The 15369-nt window shown below is 50.7% G+C and overlaps 4 protein-coding genes across 4 annotated transcripts; 1 reads left to right on the forward strand and 3 right to left on the reverse strand.

Moving 5' to 3' along the window:
- Positions 1–1557: 1557 nt before the first annotated feature.
- On the forward strand, positions 1558–2592 carry J7T55_012435 (uncharacterized protein; the record flags this gene model as incomplete). Its single annotated transcript, XM_053137320.1, has 1 exon — positions 1558–2592. The coding sequence occupies one exon, from the start codon at positions 1558–1560 to the stop codon at positions 2590–2592; it is 1035 nt and encodes a 344-aa protein (XP_053000232.1).
- Positions 2593–3178: 586 nt separating this feature from the next.
- Positions 3179–6893, reverse strand: J7T55_012436 (uncharacterized protein; the record flags this gene model as incomplete). The annotated part of the gene is made up of 3 exons (XM_053137321.1): positions 3179–4228; positions 4565–6511; positions 6579–6893. 3 exons carry the CDS (start codon positions 6891–6893, stop codon positions 3179–3181), a joined length of 3312 nt encoding a protein of 1103 aa, XP_053000233.1.
- A 4022-nt stretch (positions 6894–10915) lies between these two features.
- On the reverse strand, positions 10916–11843 carry J7T55_012437 (glutamine amidotransferase class-I; the record flags this gene model as incomplete). The annotated part of the gene is made up of 2 exons (XM_053137322.1): positions 10916–11221; positions 11358–11843. The coding sequence occupies 2 exons, from the start codon at positions 11841–11843 to the stop codon at positions 10916–10918; spliced, it is 792 nt and encodes a 263-aa protein (XP_053000234.1).
- Positions 11844–12008: 165 nt separating this feature from the next.
- On the reverse strand, positions 12009–14269 carry J7T55_012438 (major facilitator superfamily transporter; the record flags this gene model as incomplete). The annotated part of the gene is made up of 4 exons (XM_053137323.1): positions 12009–12122; positions 12780–13606; positions 13663–14045; positions 14103–14269. The coding sequence occupies 4 exons, from the start codon at positions 14267–14269 to the stop codon at positions 12009–12011; spliced, it is 1491 nt and encodes a 496-aa protein (XP_053000235.1).
- Positions 14270–15369: the final 1100 nt, after the last annotated feature.

Genomic DNA, 15369 nt, shown 5'->3' on the forward strand with positions numbered 1-15369 from the left:
ACAGTGTTGTAGCACTCGCCTTCTTTTCGATAGTGTAATCAGTACATAGGCGGAGGAGTATCCAGGTCAAGCAATACCGTGATCGTCAGTAGGTTGATAATGAATTTCAAAAAAAAATTTGAGTCTTGGCCTCATGGATAAGGGCGTTAGCCGAAGAGGCTGCCAGTACCCGACGGTTTCCAGCCCATAAAAAGAACGGGAGACTAGAACAGCCCGGGGCAGGGGTGCTGACCGTTGTCGGTCACTTACTGCAATGGCAGCCGGGTTCAATACGGCTTGGCACTGATTTACGTGTAAACGGGTCAGGAGAAGCATGGGCAGTACGCGTACTCATGACTGGGAAGCGTGTGGGGCTGTGGATGTGAACTGATGACGGCTTTCGAACATCCCGAGGCAGATGTCTCGGGAGATTCCGAAAATAAGCAACAAGACGTTAGCCAAGGGGCAGGAATCCGCACACTTGTGTCTGACGAAGTCTTCGTAGGGCTCTTAGCATGCTACGTAGTATCGCCAAATACGGAGCTGGTTGGCGCGATGCATGATCTGTACGTGCTGCCACAGAAAGACCTCCATTCACCGCCAGCGAATGCGAATACCACACACTTCATTGGCCTGACAGGAGAGAAATGCCCTTGTCTCCAATGTCGAGTCGAGGGCACAGGCCTGGCGGCAAACTTTGACGACCACGATCCCAAAAGAGGGTCCAGGATTACGACAGCTAGGCACATTGGCCAAGGGGTTCTACATCTCACAAGATCATGCCTTCGCAACTAGATGAATACGCTTTCCTTGACGACATAGTCCTCAGCATTTGACGTAGACTACGTCCACTGGCCACGACCTCGTTGAGCTGCTCGCTCCGCGGAGGCGGGCTCGACATGTGTTGTGTGCAATTCAACACTCTAAACTTCGTACAGTCTGCACCCATGGCCTCCCGCTCCGATTTGAAAGTACAGGGTGGGGAGCACTCTTGGCACTCCCACATGCCGTTGCTTGTTTACGCGTATCTTTGGAGTACCGCCCACTTCCCTAGTCCCTCCTTGTGTGTAATTCATTCGTTTTCATTGGCAAGGAGTTTCACCCTTGGGAATGGTCCTTGTCACCGCGACTGCGATGGTTAAGTAGTGGATTCGCATTCACAGCCTGACGCGTCAGTCTTTTGCGTGTAAGTGATATCCTACCAGCAATAGGGTTCGATCTGACTGGCTGCCAGCCTCTCGGGTGGTGTTCGATGGATCTTTCCCTCGGTATGTGGGATTGACAACCATCGAGCTCTCAGCCTTTTGCATACACGTTGGCTATGATGATCGTCCTCGCATGCGAATAGCAACAGTGTGGCTGAGAGCTCAGGAGAACAATGACACCTGCAAGGCGATGTCTGTCCGGTGAGGACGGCATGAACATAAAGAGAACTGTTTCGCAGACGTGATATCCATCTTTGACATCCCATCATCATCATCATCGACCTCATTGCCACCGCTGCAGTCTCTCACTTGACATCTTTCAATTCGCTCTTTCGCTTCTAGAACGTTGCCTTCACCCACAATCACTATCAAAATGCGTTACACTGCTATCATCGCCGGTGCTGTGGCTGCTGGAGTCGTCTCTGCCCATGGAAACCTCGAACAGGAAATTGCAGTGCGTCGGGCTATGCTCCAGCACACCTCGCGTAATCTCGAGCACTGCTCAGCGAAGCTCAAGACCCGTGGACTTGAGGACCGCGCTGTTGAGCGCCGTGCCAGGAAGAGGGATGAGTTGATCAAGAAGCGCGACATCAAGGCTCGTGACCTCGCCACTGTCCTTGCCACCGACCACAACGAAACAGACACTGGCTTCACACTCAACACGGCCGAATCGGATGTCTTCGCGTCCTATACTTCTTGCATCTTGACCGCTGAGGGAGAGAGTGGCCCTTACTACGTCGCTGGAGAATACGTCCGCGAGGACCTCGTTGATGACCAGGAGGGCGTCCCTGTCCACTATGACTTCCAGGTCATTGATGTAAACACTTGTGAGCCCATCGTCGGCTCCTACTTCGAGATCTTCAGCTGCAACGCGACTGGAGTGTACTCTGGAACGACCAACACCGGCAATGGCAACACGAATGACACCTCGGTGCTCGACAAGACCTTCCTCCGCGGCCTTCAGCCGACTGACGAGGAGGGCGTCGCCTCGTTCAACACTCTCTTCCCAGGCCACTATGCCGGCCGCGCCATCCACATCCACACCATCCTCCACGAAAATGCCACTGTCCGTGAGAACGGCACTGTTTACGATCTCACCGCCTCGCACATCGGCCAGACCTTCTGGGACCAGTCCGTCCGCGACCAAGTGGAGCTGCTCTACCCCTACAACACCAACACCCAGTCTAATCTCCCCAACTCCGAGGACCGGGTCATCGCCTCCGAGACGGAGACCAACGGAACCACCGACCCCTTCTTCAACTACGTCCAGCTCGGTGACAGCATCCAGGACGGCTTCCTGGCATGGATCGTCCTTGGTGTCAACACTAGCCTCAGCACCTCTACCATCTCTCCTGCTGCTGAGTACTACGCCTCTGGTGGCGTTGAGGTGTCTGTTACCGAGTTCTAAGATCGCGGAATGAACGAGCAAGTGGAAAATGTCCGATGATAACAGCTTGGGCGACGTTGTGCTTGTGATTGGTTTTAGCTGAGGATTATACCTGTTATTTACTGCGTTCTGGTTTTGTATCATTGATATCCGTATTAAAATAAACTGAACATGCCCACCCGGGACATTTGATCAACTCTCGTTCTGCGCAACCATGCACCGCTTTTACTGGTGAAAATGTAGGATTTTGCGTTCCCCTACGATCCGGCAGATCTAGCCAGACCAGTTCATCCCCAACATCTACCAGACCTCGGTCACGGTACCGACGTGATCCAGGACGAGCAACACATCTTGTGTGTTGGAAGATTGGCCAACAATGTCACGCAGCATTGTTAGTCAGATGAGACCTGCCAAAAAAGCCGAAACGCCAAGTTCTTGGGCATGCTCCGGATGAACCGTTGTTGCTTTCGGCCGAGAGTTAAAACTGAGACTTTTGTTGATCCTTTCTGAAAACTTTTTCATCACCCAATGCCTGCTCTACACACGCGAGCCTCATCATACCTCGGTTAACACACCGATTGACGTTTAAATCAAAGAATTTCCCGGCTCACATCGTACTTGCCGCATGCCCAGTAGCACAAGTGTCAGAAGAAGCCCATACCGTCTCCACAAGATCATGCAGAGTCAGACCGACAAGCTCATCCTTCCTGTTACACATGAAAGTTAAACATCGCTGCAGCACCTCCATGAAGCTCACCGGGAACCCATTCTCTTCCCTCCACCTGATGTACCTCTCCTCTTCACCATCCAGCATGAAAATAGAATCAATACCCATCCGCATGCAATTCACGGTCGTGTGGCACGGGAAGTCCGCCAGGAACTGCTCGGGCCCAGCCTCGATGGTCTGCGCCCACAGGCTTCCCACAGGCAGCTCGCGCCAGTTGTATTGTACGTGGATATCCCGCGCCGTATCGGCTGCCTCCACCAGCAGCCGATGTGCGTCGAGGTCCGCCTGCTTAAGCGCAGCCTGATGGCAGTGCAGCCACAGCGAGTGCTGCGCGAGCGCGAGAGTGAAGCGGAACGGCGGGAAGAACATGGCAAAGGCTCGCGATTGGTCGATGTTGGGGATGCGGGTATTGCGAGACGAGGAGCTGTACCCGAAGCAGACGGACTTGGGCAGCGTGCGGGTCCCTTGGTACTCGTAGACCGCCAATGCTAAAGGCATGATAGTTTGGACGACCGTTGGCGCGGTCATTCCCATTGCGACGGTCAGACCTTTGAGATCACCTGTCCAGATGGATTGGTGGAAGGCATTGTCTACAGACCACCGAGACACCCTGCCGCCGACACCTGCTTCCAGTGGGGGAATGTAAGGTGGTCGTTCCGCGGCGCCGTGGCTTATCTCGTCATCCCTCCAGAATTTAGCCTTGCTGGGGTGATTGATTTTTGCTCTCTGGAGAAGATCTTGCACGAGTATTCCGGTTGGCAGGGGCTTTTGTGGCAGGTTGTCTACTGTCGCTTGCCCTAGGTATAGCTTCACGACGTTGTCTCGGAGCCTGGAGCGGGAGGTGTTATCGGTCACGACGTGGCTATCAGCAAAGAATAGTTCTCGACATGTGTTTCCCTGCTCGTTAGGGTAGCTAACGAGTAGATACTTCTGTCATAATGACACATGAGGTTAGCATCCGCCCAGAGACGCCAGAATTGATGCGTGAGTGATGCGGGGAGGTTAGTTACCGATGCGCGACTACCAGGAATGTAACGCAGTGCATCGTGTTCCTGTTGCAGCCTCTCAAGCATAGCTTGTTTGGAGGAAGCGGACCACTCTTCCCAATTCAGTGGTGCGACCCCAGGCTTGGCTATAACTTGCAGCCACTCTTCGGATGCTGGTAGTTGAGCCCAACAAGTTCGTGGAAGCTGTCTCGATGAGAGCAAATTGTCAGTGTATCTTGATCATGCGAGTTTGTTTGAGAGAAACAGTTTTGCAACGCACCGGTTCTACCTTGGCCGCCTCCGTAAATGCCGATTTCAACTTTTCAATATCAACAGAGTCTTGTATCGGAGCCCCTATTGTGACGAATGAAGTTGCTGTGTCCTGAAGGCCCCATTTCGTCGTCAAAGTCCCGCTCTGGAACCACTTCGCCTCAGGAGACAGGGGGAGGACATCCTCTAGCTGATCGACTTGCAGCCCTGTTTGTTTTGTCACGCTGGCTAAGATGGAGTCAAGGGATGGTGCACCTTCCATGCCTTCGATGAACTCGCTGAGAACAGAGAAAGGAGCGGGCGGCTCTCTGTCTTCGGCTAAGTCTGAGTCAAGGGTGTTTGTCTTGTCCTTTCCTCTCAAAGCGCAATACGACTTCATACATATGTCAATGACCTGCTGAACGGTGGGATTGAGCATGAGATCTGACATAGCAATATTGCACCTTATATGACGCATGTCGCTTGTGAGCCTCGTCAAGTTCATCGAGTCAGCGCCCAATTCCAAGAGCGTGACTTCAGGCTGAAGGCTGTCGCCATCGACGCGCAGAGCCCCTGCCATCACTTTGATTATACGGGCGTGAAGATCCACGGGATCCAAGCTGTCGACTTCTAGTTTGGCTTTGCCATCCTGCTTTGAGAGCGTCTTGGACAGTTGAGCACGCTGTATCTTGCCTGTGGGGCCTTTCGGAATTTGGTCCTCGAAAAAATGAATGCGTTTGGGGACCTTGAAGAGGACAAGCCGTTCTCCGAGAAGCCGTTGGATCGTCGTCTCGTCGTGTAGCTCTTTAGGGGCATCTTTCGCCAGGGCCACGGCGGCCTCCACCTCTTGGCCAAAGAACGCGTCAGGAACCGCGAAGCAAGCCGCCTCGCGAACATGCGGCGCAGCACAGAGAATCATGGCCTCGTCAACCTCTGGTGGTGATATTTTCTCGCCTCCGCGGTTGATGATCTCGGACTTCCGTCCCACGATGCGAAGATGGCCCCCGGCTTGACTGTCTTGAATGCCAAGGTCGCCCGTACGGAACCAGCGTGTCCCGCCCGAGTCTGTGAAGAAGGCCTTGGCGTTGGCTTCAGGATTTTCGAGATAGCCCCTCGTAACTGAGGGCCCAGTGATGCAGACCTCGCCCTCAACATCTTTCGCAAGCGGACCAGCGGCAGTATCATCGTTGAAAATGCAGAGGGACACCGCGCCTAATGGTTTGCCGACGTACCCTGGTTTGGCTTGACTCGACATGTTGGTAGTAATTTGATGAGCATTTTCGGTCATGGCATACGCCTCCAGAACTGGGCAGTCGAAGACCCTCTGCAGCTCTTTGAAGGTCGAAGGGAGCAATGGCGCAGAACAACTGCGTAGGAACTTGATATGCAAGCCAGGGCCGGCGTGTGGCGCGTGGAGGAGGATCTGCAGCGCCGAAGGGGTACCCGAGAGCCAGGAGCAGCCTGATGCGACGAAATCCTGCCATGCCGTATTGGCATCAAATCTGCTTGGGACCACGACACTGCCGCCAGATGCCAGAGGGGCGAGCAGTCCGGCGACAATGCCATGGATGTGGAAAAGAACTTGGATGAGGTAGCTCCGATCGCTCGGGTCAAGATTGTATGACTGCGCCACGTTCCGCGCGCTGTGGCAGAGGTTGGCGTGGGACAAAGGAACAGCTTTGGGCTTGCCTGTCGTCCCTGATGTGTGCAAGACGAGGGCGATCGAATCGGGATTGGGAGAAGCGAGGAGAGGCATCGCGCCGCTCGATTTGACTCTATCTTTGTCTGATTCCTCCGATCGCTCTTGACGATAAAGCACTTCCACATCCAACTGGAGGGCTGCTAGCTCATCTTGTTCTATATGGATCGAGCAGACTGGAATACAAAGTTTGCGAGCGGCCACGATCCCAGGATGTGCTTCACCCGCAAAAGCTGCTTCGACAACCAGCACACTCGCTTTTGAGTCACTCAGGTAGAACTGTCGACAATGGTCAACATAATGACTAATCACCATATATCCAGGCCAGTCCATGCTGTCTACCCACCTCGTATTCCGGGACGGTATATGCTGGGTTCAACGGAGCTGCGATGGCACCGCGGCTTACTAATCCCAGGAAAGTGACAACAAAGCCAACGCCGTTGGGAAGGGCCATGGCAATCACCGGCTGCCCGTTTATACCGACTTCGCTGCCATTGGCGTTACTCTTCGAAAGGATTAAGTCGGCCACCTGCTGGCTGGCCTGTTGGAGATGTTGTCGTGTCAGTGTCATACCGTTCCGAGCAGCCGCGAAGACCGCGTGCGCGGACGACTCAGCATTCTCCGTCCCAAAAACTAGATCGGAGAGAGTGTTAATGGTCATGGTTGTAGTAAGAAAGAGATTCCGAACGGTTCGTTCAGCATGGGCGCCTGGGGCTTCAAGGGCATAGACACAAAGGCACAGGCGAAGATGCAATTTGTTAAAAAGGCCATAGAACTTCCCCTCAAGTTGCCTGTCATCCACCTGATCGATTTATCCAACGAGAATTGCAGTCGTCACGTGGTGAATAAGCACAGATTTGCGATCTCTAAAGATAACGAAGGCAGTTTCGCGACCCACATATAAGGCCAATAATCCACGGGAACCACCACCCCGGAATTGCAGATTGACAGTGAGATGCATCCAGTTGGACAATCAGTCCATACCGGATTCCACTCCGGCGACGATCGTGCTACGGAACGGGAATACTGCTCGTCTGGGCAGTGTGTGTTATGTAGTGCTGGTTGGCTCACACTATAGGACTAGTCCCCGAATATCATCTGCTTACACGTTCGTAGCACCAAGGTGCATAAATGGTGCATACGGTCCGCAAAGAGTGAATCGGTGGCGAGGCTTTTGGGCATTTCAGAGATGCAGTCAGTGACGCAGCTGTCCATTGGCTCTCAATTAGATAGGTCAGTTGTATAACGTAGGACAAAACGACAGCACGTATGACAAGACTTCATCGCGAGTCTCATCTTGTCAGCTCAGCACCTATTGAATAGTTGGCTTCGACTGCAGCTTCGCTACGCGAGCCCCTGTTTTCCAATAGGCAACCCTCTATTCAAGTCAACAACCTTCTACAACGTAGTGGTGCCTTCGACCACATCCACAACAATTTAGGGACCGTCTCATTAGCTGCCACCTACTCACATGCTCCACAACGCTACAGAATTCTCCATTACTTCTTATCGAGCTTGATTCCTTCGTCGGTGAGCGGACATATGGCGCCAATATGTCCCGTAACGCCTATAGAATGCGCTCATTCCACATGAGATATGTGTCGTACTTCAATATAACACATCAACAGAGGATTCAAACTTGGTCAACTTTTACTTCTGCGTAAAGCTATTGTTCGCTGTTCCTGGCCCTTGCGAATGCACACACATGTTAAAATTGCTCTGTACGTGGATTTCCTCTGCAGGGAAGTTGAGACCCTGTTAGCATTGTGAGCGGTCAAATCCCACGAAGGGTCTGACAAACCACCACTGTCAGCAGCTCCCTCAGCTGATGTAGAAGCGCGGCGGCTCAAGGCCTCATCAACGTTGTACGTGATGTCGTCCAGAAATACTTACCATAATTTCATGTCAAAGAAGAACCCACAGTATCTCCCAGCTATGCAGCCCACTCAGTCTTGTTCTTCGTTTCGACCTGTCTAACGGCTGTGCTGCGGTTCTGTCTAGTGCGTGAAAAGAGAAACACGATAGAGGCGGCGAACGAGACATATTTACTGGTAACTATGGTGTGAATGATGAGACTAAGGGTCAAAATCAGATTGCTCACGCCAATACCTGGGGTTTGCTTGGGTTCACATTCGAGTTATGGTACGTGCCGTAAGGCTGAGGAGTACTGTTGGCTGTATTTTCTGTCCTTTACTGTAAGGAATTTGCGATCCTGATACTTAGAATAGAACCAGTAAGCGTCAACAGGGGAAAGTGTTTTGTAGTATTTCACAAATATTCTCCTCTCACTCTTTTCTCCGTCACACTTCCGACTTGCTCATTGGTTGTAGAAAATAGAATTAAAATTGCCCTTACCATCGCCTTCTCAATTCTGGAATGTGCTACTTGACGGTCGTAAAGTCCCTCACTTTCGGGACTCGGGGTTATACGTTGCAGGATTGATCAACAGCCGGAAGTCGGGGGTATCTATTGCCTTGCGTCAGCGTTTGCACACTATGGGGGAAATCTGACGCTTTTAGGTAACTGAATGAGGACTAATGACCAGTCAATGTTACACTCGACCACGGTTATCGGCAAATACTACACAAAAGGACGAGATGATTCCTCATGGCTAAGGCTTCCCTGTGCCCCGGACCGCCTTACTGCGAGTCTAAATCTTCGGTACTGTACTCAGCTGACTGAGACCCGAGAGCCGAATATGCATATTAAAACCTTAATATACCACACCTTGTACGCTAAATAATCATAAATCACCAGTAGGTTTACCTACACGACGAGACGCGGTTCCGAATGTATGATGCTGACCATGCCTTGTGCGTCTGATGCATTTGAGGAAAGGTTGAAGTTAGGACCCATATAAGCTGACCAAGTCTTTTGGATTTCAAATATCATTTGACCTGAAGAGAGCAGTTCGTGCTGACGCCGTTGTGGATGAGAGACCAGCTCCTGGGGTAGCCTCGTCTATAAAGAGGCCAGAGGGCGTCCCTGCTTGACACAAAACTGCAATTCATCGAAGACAGCACCCACTCCCACATCCAACACGACAACATATCACTGCTCATTCAATATGAAATTCTTCATCCCGATTGTGTCTCTGCTGGCCGGATTGGCCATGGCAAGCCCTGCGAATGTCGTTGACTTGGAAGCACGGGTCGATTGCTCGACTTGTGGATGCTCATCTGCAGAGTCTTGCACTGTAAGTACTCCATCAATGTCAATCATATAATTAGTGATGGGTTTACTGAAAGCTCTGTTATAGTTTGACGTAAGTCCACATATCATTATTGGTTACAGTAACTGTCAGCAGAAAATTAATCTGAGTGAGGGCTACAGTGTTGCCAAGTAAGTCCGTCCCAAAACTAATGTATATAACATATCTTGCTATATATACTGACATATCGCGTCTTACCTTCTTAAAAGTAAATACATGACATCTGCGGACTCTCAGGATTATCAAGAATGGTCGTTGTATGGAGTTCTCCAATGGAGTTTAAGCTCGGCCGACCAAGAGCACGTTCACATCGGCACAGGTCACTCACTGTACGAGACAATATCTGAAGACCAATTACTTAAGAATAAATTCATATGAAGATGTGCTATGTGATAATAACTCTTAACTTTGTGCATCAACACTACTCGTGATTGGCCATTCACTTGGAAGAGTCGGGGACAAGGCGTACTTTGCTCATTTGTCACGATGGCGGTGGAGTCTGCAAGTCGAGATCACTGGCAGGTGAATTTTAAACTACCTAATGAACTGCTATTTCGCCGAGCGGCCAGGAAGCATTGGAGTATACCACGGGATTAGGCATCTGCTCTGGAACACGCAGTAAACAAGTAAAAGGCTTTAGTGAGCATAGCGTGTGGTACCCACTAGTCTACTATAGGATGAGCCCTATATCGTTCCTCATACTATTTTACCAATGTTGAATCAATCAAATTTGTCGCCACTTCGATGGCGTATTGAAAAATGAGGCTGTGATTCTTCCGGGTCCTTTTGCTCTGTGGATCCTGGAGGTTTTCTGAGCGAGATTTCCAATGCTGGAAACCATGTAATTATTGGTCATTATAAATTGTATCGGTGTCAATATTACTTCGTACCTCTTTCCGCTCATTTGAATGGGTCTCGGATGCTTCAAGCGGGCTAGAAGCTCGGCATGGAGCATTGCAGCTGAGAAGGCTCAAGATTCCCATTCCACTAGTACCCCTATCAAGGTGCTGGTGAACAAATGGCGGCCTGGATCGGGGGCGATTTCGTTCCAAGGATCTGCGGCTTTCGTCTCGGCCACTTTATTTGTACTCAATGGAAAGTATGCACTCACTGCTGCCGCAGAGCAGTCCAGAAGCGCGAGCACGTCGGTGCCCGGGTTCCATCTTTCGAGCCGAGTTTTTATTCAAGATCAACTGTTTGGGTCACGTAAGTTTCAAGATTAAACAATAATTTGAAACGGACAATATGTGATAAAGCTCACTGCAGCAAGAGGCACCCCTTCCCTTGTTCTCTAATGAGACATATCTCTTCATTGGCTGTCCTGCTTGTACGAATACCATTATTGGTACAAATTTCGATGGACTTACGCCATTTATAACGACTGTTTGGTCTCAGCCATTTTGGCATATTCTCCGTAGGAGATCTTGAATAACTGATTGTCACTTTCGTGTTCTTTGATCATGCTTCCAATTTTAGAAATGAATTGTTGACCACTCCTGTAGGAAGCGCAGAAATGTTTGCGCAACAGCTACACCATCGTGCTTGTCCGCCATTCTCAGTCTTGCGTCCTGAAATGGACCGTCGGGTATTGTGCCGGCTTGATGGCGAACTCGTAGGAGCTCGCCCATCATAAACTCGGAAAACTCTGGGTGGCCTTGTACCGTGATGAGTCGATGAGGGATGTACATGGCCTGTGTTGGGCACTGCTTGGTGTAGGCTAGGGGAATGATACCAGCTGGATATTCGATCACAGCATCCCGGTGCGTCTGATAGATCCTCTACACAAGGTCACGATTATGACATTAGTAAGTCGGTTGATAAACTTAAGGAGACAACAGTACACTTTCTCTTTTCTGGCGTACATCCTATGCTTCTCCCCTTTCCGTCTTGTAGGGCGGGAAACCGACGACTTACCAGACTTTCAGCCCTGAACACCCTCTTACCCTCCTCAGTGAGCTCCACACGCGTCACGGAAAGTTCCCATCCCAACGGCGAGCGAGCAACACGTGCGCCAAGTGCGCGCGCGACAATCTGATGACCAAAACAGACACCGATGACTCGGACCCGGCCTTCATCCAGTAGGCGGCGCGTGTATTCTGTCAGGCGGACAATCCAGTCGTCATCCGCGTAGGCCGAGTATTTGGATCCCGTTATGAGCACTGCGTCGATGGTTTGAGGTTCTGGATAGGTCGTTTCCGAGTCACCGGCCACAACATCGTGCGCACTGATGTCCAGTTCAGACTCTAAGGTGCGCGGCGGGTCCAGGCTTTCGCAAGCGGCTCGTAGAAGTGAAGTGAAGATATTGTCGAATCGACCTAGTTTTGCTACTACACTGGGCAGTGGCTCATCTGTCACGAGCATGGCCAAGCGGACGGGGTCTGATAGCGGTACGGAACCCATGTTGGGCTTGTGAAATGTCGGATGGATTTTCTCCTGATGAGGATAAGTTGATACGAGTGAGGTGATGTGAAAGAGCATTGTCTCGGAAGACGCACTTTCCTATATATATATTGATAGTAAGCTGTGAAGGATCTCGGTTCGAGCAGTGTTTCACGGATCCTCGTATTACCCAATGCGCCACCAGCCGGAAGGCTGGCTCTCTGACTGGGATGTGTCATTGCCTTGGACCTCGGGACTCTTCGGGCTGAGACCATAGACACAGTCATCCTTCAGCCCCGTCTAGTTTCAGCTCAGCGGCAGCAACCCATGTGGTACTGCTGATTCTTCACTACGGATAAAAATAGGCAGAGTACATTGCTATCGTCAATTTAGGTTTGGTGAGGTAAATGTGTTGTGCCAGGGTTGAACTGAATTAGCTTGTACTTACTCAACAGGTTTCATTAAATTTGATAAATTTCATTCTCATCCGCCCTCTGAGGATTTATTCAACCATCCATTGGTTGTCTTTGCTAAAGATTTCCCAAAGTATCTACTTGTCATGACCTGCTAATACTTGTTCTGAATCCAGCGCAACATTGTTTCTATTTAGATACCTTAGCCTGTCCACCAGGGTGATAAATTCAACTAAAATCGGAAGAGGAACAAAAGTTTATTGTGATCGAATAACGATAACCGTCGTGGACCATAATTGAAAATTTGAAATCTATAAAAACTCGCGTGCGTGAGGCTACCAACACAGCCCCGTTGCAGTCTAATTCTATTGATCTTCTTCGCTCGGCCATTGGTGTGCCGAGATGAAGCTTTTTTCAGTCTCATCTGAGCCTCCGCGGCTTACTCGTATCCTCATCTAGTTATTACAGGCTCCTTGATCGTTATGTACTGACTGTGCGCCCTTATTCTATGCCCATATTTATACAGAACCCATGGCACGGGCACCAAAGCGATGGACACGAAACCCAGCAAGCTACTTGCCCAACCGATTCCCATGGACGAGAACATCTGAACCGTAAACAGAGGGAAGGCACCTCCACCCGCATACCTCAAGAGACTGTTGGCACTGAGGGCGCTGGCGCCGTGTAGCGACCCATAAGAGTTCATGATATACAGCGCACCACTGCTGTACACCATGATGTTTCCAACCGCGAACGGGATGGCCGCAATCACAGGACTGACCCAGTGCACGCCGGCGTCTGCAGTCCACCCGAACCAGAAGAGGCTGACCGGGTTGAGGGCACATCCGACCATGGCGCCGTAGAGACGGTACTCGGGAGGCACTGCCCCGATGCCGTATTTCTCTTCCAACGCTGGGTAAGTTCGGCGGTCTATATAAACCACAGCAAGGAAGCCAATGATGCAGCCCAGCGCAATGGGAATGAATGTCAGACCCTGCTGACCGAGCGTAAAATTGTACTGACCACCGAAGATGTACGGGAAGGCAGCAAAGAAGCTGTAGAACACGGCGAAGTTGAAAGCCATGTAGATAGTCATAAACAGCACGATTGACTCTACGAAGAGCATTTTGAAGGGCTTGAAGACGATGCGCTGGACGACGGCGCTTGAAGGGAGAGTGACTTTGCGTGAATGTGACCGAGGCTCTTCGGATTTCTGCTTTTCGTCACACATGCGCTTTTGGAGGATCGTTTTCTTGTAGGTTTCGAACTGAGGCAAGGAATAAAGGTAGTTGAAGGCGACCATGAACAGGATGACCCATTCCAGCCATCGAAAATCTTTTGCCTCGCTGACAAAACCGCCGATAACAGGCCCTGAGAATGTCAGCATACAGAATTATAGAGCTCTGGGAGAATCAAGTTTCACGTACCAAAGGCCGGTCCGAGGAAAGGAGACACGAAGTAGAAAGGATAGACAAGTCCCGCTAGGGCAGGCGGCCAAAGATCCGCATTTGTGCCACCCCCAACTGAGACGACTGCGCTGCCAAAGAAGCCAGCAAAGAAGCGACAGACGGCTAACGTCGCAAAGTTGTGCGCAAGTCCTGAACCTAGGACGAAAAGGCCGAAGATTGGAAAAGTTGTAAGGTAAACAATCCTGCGGCCGTAATGTTCACTGAGAGGTGCGGCAATAACGGCTCCCATGCCAAGGGCCCAAAGGAAGAGGGAAAGTCCAAGCAGAGAAGTCGTGTGGGAAACCCCGAATTTTTCTGATATATCTTGGGCTCCAGAAGTGTAGATAGAGGAGGCAAAAGACCTGTACGAATCAGAATCGTGCGACTTTGTGAGTCAAGAGAACATGAAGAGTACTAACACGTTGACACAAAGAAGTGCTGGAATGCTGGTCATGTAGATGCGCTTCCACATCGGCCAGTTGTAGGGACAATCAGGATCATCTGGTCCCCTCCAATGGGTCAAGTTGGTGGAGTCGTTTGAGTCGCTGGAATCGCTAAACTCGCTCATTTGCGATTCCTGTTGCATGGCGTTGTGTCAACAGGTGAAGGTCTGGCAGAATGGAGTTTGTGCTCAAAATCCATCACAAGAGCACAAACGAGGCTGAGATCAATGGCGTTTGTTTTTAAAAAACAAATTGAGAGAGAGTGCAGGATCTATCTGAGGACATGCAGTTGGTCCGGTCGACACATTGAGACTCGTGCAGAGGCGCCGCCGCATGCTCCAGGCGAGGGCGCCAAGACCGTCCACGGGGGATTCTCACCCAGGCACTGGCTTCTCTGGCTTTGTGCCGTGCTTCCGAGAACGGCCTTTATTCCTCATGCTACTAGAACGCCTGTCAGCTTAGAATGAATCTGTTAGTCATAATAACCTATTTACTTGGCATAAGGGGGGCCAGTGTGATGCGAGTAGCCGCAACGTACAGTAAGCTGAGACGAGGCACTAGGCCAGGGCGCAATTGACTCATCACATCTGTGATGGTGCAAGATCTTACTTTGCCCGCCTTTCTTTCAATTACTGTGAATCCTAATACTAAGAAATCACTCCTTCAATTGGGATTTCTATAACATTACGAGAGGCAAGTACGTTCTAAAGCAAAAATTGGTGAACATATACTATAGTAACCAAAGAAAAGAGAGAGAGACCCAGCAAACCCCCCCCCCCCCAAGGCCATGTAATTGCTGTCTTATATGGAATGGATATTCAGTTCTATTGGCCCGCTCCCAGGTTCAAACTCATGTGCAAATTTGCAGGTGGTACAACGCGATTTTGTGTGGTACGAGCCGGATGCAACGGCTGAAGGATTCCACATCGCGGAACCAGAGATGACCGAGAATAATGATGCAATCTAGAGCCCCGTCCACATCTGCGGGCACTTGCGACGAGCCTCGTGGCCGGATCCGAGGTTTTCTAGCTGCTGCATGGGTGGAACCGAGACAGGCGGCAGCGGCCTGAATGACTTGAGCCAATTTTTGCACATTCAAGTCACACAGAGGCTGATCACATTGCCAAACTCATATTTTCTGTACCAGGGTTTTGGCCAGATATTCGTAGACCAGTCGGCGTCGTCTTTGCCTAGCCTTTGCAGTGATGTCCAGCCGCCTCTGCTCACAAAGAGGCAGAGGACA

The sequence above is a fragment of the Diaporthe amygdali genome (assembly GCF_026229845.1).
Source record: "Diaporthe amygdali strain CAA958 chromosome Unknown NODE_2_length_3802984_cov_64_841326, whole genome shotgun sequence".
Classification (NCBI taxonomy): Eukaryota; Fungi; Ascomycota; class Sordariomycetes; order Diaporthales; family Diaporthaceae; genus Diaporthe; species Diaporthe amygdali.